This window comes from Lucilia sericata, unplaced genomic scaffold (assembly GCF_015586225.1).
Source record: "Lucilia sericata isolate MDLA Ls3-8-SP2 unplaced genomic scaffold, ASM1558622v1 Contig001467F_arrow, whole genome shotgun sequence".
In the NCBI taxonomy this organism is placed as follows: domain Eukaryota; kingdom Metazoa; phylum Arthropoda; class Insecta; order Diptera; family Calliphoridae; genus Lucilia; species Lucilia sericata.
Genome location: NW_023995395.1, coordinates 111,427 through 117,395, shown reverse-complemented (window position 1 = coordinate 117,395; position 5,969 = coordinate 111,427). Strand labels below are relative to the sequence as shown.

At 31.8% G+C, this 5,969-nt stretch overlaps 2 protein-coding genes across 2 annotated transcripts; one reads left to right on the top strand and one right to left on the bottom strand.

Moving 5' to 3' along the window:
• Window positions 1-4: 4 nt before the first annotated feature.
• Window positions 5-1,150, bottom strand: LOC119611508 (sulfotransferase 1 family member D1-like; the record flags this gene model as incomplete). Its single annotated transcript, XM_037967114.1, is given in 4 exon segments — window positions 5-44; window positions 113-179; window positions 237-754; window positions 813-1,150. Coding segments are annotated over 4 exon segments (960 nt in total), but the record flags the coding sequence as incomplete, so codon positions are not given.
• A 1,640-nt stretch (window positions 1,151-2,790) lies between these two features.
• LOC119611509 (luciferin sulfotransferase-like) lies at window positions 2,791-4,491 on the top strand. Its single transcript, XM_037967115.1, has 5 exons — window positions 2,791-3,138; window positions 3,198-3,330; window positions 3,555-3,879; window positions 3,948-4,020; window positions 4,079-4,491. Exons 1-5 carry the CDS (start codon window positions 2,816-2,818, stop codon window positions 4,212-4,214), a joined length of 990 nt encoding a protein of 329 aa, XP_037823043.1. The 5' UTR covers window positions 2,791-2,815; the 3' UTR covers window positions 4,215-4,491.
• Window positions 4,492-5,969: the final 1,478 nt, after the last annotated feature.

The following is a 5,969-nucleotide window of genomic DNA, read 5'->3' as shown; positions in this document are numbered from 1 at the left end:
TTAGCTCATCCTTAAAGGAACCCACAATACCGCGGCGCATAAATCTAAAGAGAAGTTAATTATGGAAATATTGTATATAATTGTTTAGTGGTTAAGGTTTAAGAAAACTTACTGAAAGTCTTCCTTAACTGCGGGATTGTCATCTTTGAGTAGATCGGTCAAATTGGTTTTCTTGTTCTCTGAAAATGATTATAATTTATTTCATAACTTTCTAAAGATATTGATCTAATACTTACTCTTCATACTATCAAATGATAAATGTTGCAAAAGTCCTTCCATTTCTTTCTCTGACAATTGAGGTCTCTCTAGGAACACACAAAGTCTTTGCAAAACATTTGCCAAATCACGTTTCATTTCTTCATAGGTGACAAAGAATATGAAAGGCTCATTACGCATTTTCCAAAAGTCCACTATATGTGACCAGAAATGGGTGTAAATAATTTCATTATTAAGGAAGTCATCAACATAATCATGGAAATTATCACCACGCCACATATCTAAGTTTTTCACGAAATGGAAGGAGGATACTATGACATCCTTAGCATTCCGAGCGACATAAATGATCTGAAATTGGGGGAAAGGGTAAGCTTTCATAGGGACTGTTTATTAAAGTCTAAAAATTAACCTTTGTTTCTTTTCCCAGACTTGTAGAGGCAACAGATTGGCCGGTAAATGAGATTTGATTAAACGGGGACTGGGAAGTTTCTCAATCAACTCTACATGATTTAGTAGACCAGGCATAATGCTGTGAAAACTAAAAATGATTTCCAAATTTATAACGTTTCACTTAATTTTCTCATATAAACACTCACTCTAAGAAAGGACTCCTGATCATCACAACCTCCTCTTTTGACTTCTCATAGTCCAAGTTATTCAACAACAACCAGGCACATTCCTGCATCCAAGTAGTGCCACATTTCATAAAAGTCACCACAAACACATCATCTTTACGCAATTCCAAATTGAAATATTGATCACACACTGTCTCGAAATGAGCCGACAAAGTACACCAGGTCTCTGACCAATTTTTCTTTAAGGGTATATTTTTACCCTCGGTGGCATATCTTTTCATGGGAAAAGGTATTCTCGCCTTAGATGCCTCACTGACATGTTCCACCGATTTTAAAATATTTTCAGCAGCCACCATATTGTTTAAACAGTGCTTCTTTCTTCAAATCTTTGCAGCAACTAAATCACTCTGATCATTAAACAAAATAATTACAAATTATTTATTTTGCTTAAAGTCTTTTAAATGTCACCCATATGGCTGTGATTAGATTAGAGCAGTATCAATTGAGTGGGTACACTCAACCGTGTTTTAAATCCCTCTGCCTTGGATTGATAAACCGGTATCAGTTTTGGCAAACGTGCTACAAAAAAAAACTGAAAAATAATGATTTTGTATTTTATTCTCAAGAAACTATTTTATGATTTGTTTGCCTTTTAAATAGGCTGTGATAAGAAGACAAAAATAACCATAATATTTAAGATTTGTTTAACAATATAAAAGAAGTTTTTATTAACAAATTGTGGGATAAAAAACACTAGAACAGAACTAAAACAGAACTAGAACAGAACTAGAACAGAACTAGAACTGAACTAGAACTGAACTAGAACTGAACTAGAACTGAACTAGAACAGAACTAGAACAGAACTAGAACAGAACTAGAACAGAACTAGAACAGAACTAGAACAGAACTAGAACAGAACTAGAACTGAACTAGAACAGAACTAGAACTGAACTAGAACTGAACTAGAACTGAACTAGAACAGAACTAGAACAGAACTAGAAACAGAACTAGAACAGAACTAGAACAGAAACTAGAACAGAACTAGAACAGAACTAGAACAGAACTAGAACAGAACTAGAACAGAACTAGAACAGAACTAGAACTGAACTAGAACTGAACTAGAACTGAAACTAGAACAGAACTAGAACAGAACTAGAACAGAACTAGAACAGAACTAGAACAGAACTAGAACAGAACTAGAACAGAACTAGAACTAGAACAGAACTAGAACAGAACTAGAACAGAACTAGAACAGAACTAGAACAGAACTAGAACAGAACTAGAACAGAACTAGAACAGAACTAGAACAGAACTAGAACAGAACTAGAACAGAACTAGAACAGAACTAGAACAGAACTAGAACAGAACTAGAACAGAACTAGAACAGAACTAGAACAGAACTAGAACAGAACTAGAACAGAACTAGAACAGAACTAGAACAGAACTAGAACAGAACTAGAACAGAACTAGAACAGAACTAGAACAGAACTAGAACAGAACTAGAACAGAACTAGAACAGAACTAGAACAGAACTAGAACAGAACTAGAACAGAACTAGAACAGAACTAGAACAGAACTAGAACAGAACTAGAACAGAACTAGAACAGAACTGGAACAGACCCGGTGTTTAAGTCTAACAGTTTCTACTTTTTCCTGGATTTAAATAAAATGTGTGCTTGTTCAAGCTTTTAGAAAGCTAAATGTACATAAAATTTAAATTAATTTAAAATTTTCAAAAATTATCATTTATGCCATTTTAACAAACACAGCTTTTCTTATCATCTGAGAGAACACAATAAGCAAGTGATCACTAAAGTGTGTGCATTTGGTGTAATACAAACAGAAGCTTTCAACATCAAAGCTTTTTCACATCAACATCTTTGCATACAATTGTGGGCTTGCCCCTCATATAGCAGACGACTATAAGTGAAAATAATAAATACAAAAAAATAATCTATAATACACTATTCATTTTTGTTGTTTAATATTTTTATATAAAACTTTACAATTATTATTTTAGTTTAATGGAAATGTTTACAGTGCGTACACGTTCCTCGCTTAACATAGACAAACGTCAAAATCGCCCTTTTCTGGAAATAACAGCAAATGGTGCAAATATACCTTTGGAGGTGGAGAACTGGCAGGAACGTTGGTGTTCTTTACCCATTTCGGAGGCATATTTCAAAAGACTGTATGAATTTGAGGTAAAAGATGATGATCTTTATGTGGTGACATTTCCAAAATGTGGCACTACCTGGATACAAGAGGCCTGTTGGCTGTTGGTAAATAATTTGGATTTTACCAAGGCCAATGCAGAAGATTTGCCTTTTCGTAGTGTTTTTATGGAGTAAGTAAGAGATTTGAAGGATTTTTGGGAATTATGCTTTCAATTTTCTTTGTTTTTAGCTTAAGTGCTTTGTACACCGATATACCCAAGAATACCATTGATTTGGCGGAACAGGCTGCTTCACCCAGAGTTCTTAAAACCCATCTACCGGCCCATTTAATACCCAAACAAATTTGGCAAAAGAAATCGAAGGTGAATAAAGGAAAAGTTTTCAAATTTTTGCAAAATCACTGTTAAAATGATTAAAAAAAGCTTTTGAAAAGCTCTCACTGATTAGTAAACTGAAAGAGAACTATACGCATTAAGAATAATTGCAAATAATTCAAATATGAACCCAATACTGGTTAACTTGACCCTTTAGAATCATGGACACAAAAGCTCTTTTTTATCACAATCCTAATTTTCTTTGTTTCCAGATTGTCTACTGTGCTCGCAACCCCAAAGACATGGTAGTCTCCTATTTCCACTTTCATCGTGGTCTAGGCACCTGGCAGGGTGATATTAATGAATTCGTAGAGGATTTGATCAATAACGATATTATGTATTGTCCCTATTGGGAGCATATTATGGATTTTTGGCGTATGCGTAAGGAGCACAATATATTCTTTACCACCTATGAAGATATGAAGGGAGATTTGAGGACAGTTTTAATAAATCTCAACCAATTTTTAGAGAGACCTGAACTAAGTGAGGCACAACTTCAACAATTGGAAAAACATTTATCATTTGAGCAAATGAAGGGTAATTAAATTGATCACTTACCAAGCTGTGAAAGCAAATAGAGAATAACTCCTTTTCTAAATTTCCAGCCAATAAACGTGTAAATCCCACTTTTAATATAAAGTCTGGTCATGGCAGTCCCAATGTGCGGGCTGACTTTGAGTAAGTTTTGTTTATATAAATTATGATGTTTTTTTTTAATTAATCCAATTCTCTTTAGATTTATGCGCCGCGGTGTTGTGGGCTCTCATAAAGATGAATTAACTCCCGAAATTCAAAAGAAATTAGATAACTGGATAGCTGAGCATTTGAAAAAGTTCAATATTAAATTAGAGGATATTTTTGGCAGCATTTAAAACGTAGAAAACAAAGAACTTTCAACAGATTTATATAGAAAATACAATAAATTCGTTATAAAACCTAGCGATGAAAAAGTAACAGATCACTGATCAATCGTTGAAAATATATATCGATCAACTAACAATTATACTCTAATCGTTGATAATCCTTCACTGATAATTGATAATAATTGTTAATAGATTCTTTATAAATGAAAGTTTAAATCCATTGATCGTTGATCGTTAATCCTCTATAAATTTTTCACAGAATATATTTTTATTATCGTTCCTCAAATATCAATGACTACTGATCGTTTTTGCAAATTCTCATAAATAGTTATATTTCACTGTTCTATAGTAAAAGAACATTGATTGTTCATCAATTTTCTACAGAAAATTAACACTGATCTTTCATCAGTTTTCTACATAAAATATTCACTGATTGCACATCAGATCTGTTTATAAAAAGTTTACCTGGATCGCTCATCAAATCTTTTCAATGGTCTATAGAAAAAGATCGCCAATTGTTCAATAATTTTCTACAGTAAGGGATCAATGATCGTTCACCAGTTTTCTATTGAAAATATTCAATGAATGCACATCAGCTTATCAATTTTCTATAAAAAATATTCACCGATCGTTCATCAATTTTCTATAGAAAAGTTTCACAAATCATTCATCAATATTCTCTGGAAAGTATCAGTGATCGTTCATCGATTTTCTATAGATAAAATTCACTGATCTTTCACCCATTTTCTCTAAAAAGTATTCACTGATCGTTCATCATTTTACACTGATCGTTCATTAATTTCTACTGAAGAATTTCACAGATTGTTCACCAATTTTCAATAGAAATATTATATTTCAATTTTCAATTATAATATCAATTTTCTATAGAAAACATTCACTGATCATTCGTCATATTCATACATCGTATTCTATAGAAAAGATTTATTGATGGTTCATCAAATTTCTATAGAAAAAATGCAATGCTCGTTTATCAATTTTCTATAGAATATATTCACTGATCCTTCTTCAATTTTCTATAAAAAACATTCACTGATTAATTTTCTATAGAAAAAATTTGCTGATCGTTCATCATTTTGTATGGGAAAGATTACTGATCGTTAGTTTACTTAGTTAGTTAGTTAGTTAGTAGTTAGTTAGTTAGTAGTTAGTTAGTTTGTTAGTTTGTTAGTTAGTTAGTTAGTTAGTTAGTTAGTAGTTAGTTAGTTAGTTAGTTAGTTAGTTAGTTAGTTAGTTAGTTAGTTAGTTAGTAGTTAGTTAGTAGTTAGTTAGTTAGTTAGTAGTTAGTAGTTAGTAGTTAGTTAAGTTAGTTAGTTAGTTAGTTAGTTAGTTAGTAGTAGTTAGTTAGTTAGTTAGTTAGTTAGTTAGTTAGTTAGTTAGTTAGTTAGTTAGTTAGTTAGTTAGTTAGTAGTTAGTTAGTTAGTTAGTAGTTAGTTAGTTAGTTCGTTAGTTAGTTAGTTAGTTAGTTAGTTAGTAGTTAGTTAGTTAGTTAGTAGTTAGTTAGTTAGTTAGTTAGTTAGTTAGTTAGTTAGTTAGTTAGTAGTTAGTTAGTTAGTTAGTTAGTAGTTAGTTAGTAGTTAGTTAGTTAGTTAGTTAGTTAGTTAGTTAGTTAGTTAGTTAGTTAGTTAGTTAGTTAGTTAGTTAGTTAGTTAGTTAGTTAGTTAGTTAGTTAGTTAGTTAGTTAGTAGTTAGTTAGTTAGTTAGTTAGTTAGTTAGTTAGTTAGTTAGTTAGTTAGTTAGTTAGTT

What these genes read in the sequence shown, in the direction of transcription:
- LOC119611509 (XM_037967115.1), top strand. Translation starts at nt 2,816, where the DNA reads ATGGAAATGTTTACAGTGCGTACACGTTCCTCGCTTAACATAGACAAA. An exon ending in TTTGGCAAAAGAAATCGAAG is followed by an intron (nt 3,331 to 3,554) that starts GTGAATAAAGGA and finishes CTTTGTTTCCAG; the next exon opens with ATTGTCTACTGTGCTCGCAA. An exon ending in AATGTGCGGGCTGACTTTGA is followed by an intron (nt 4,021 to 4,078) that starts GTAAGTTTTGTT and finishes AATTCTCTTTAG; the next exon opens with ATTTATGCGCCGCGGTGTTG.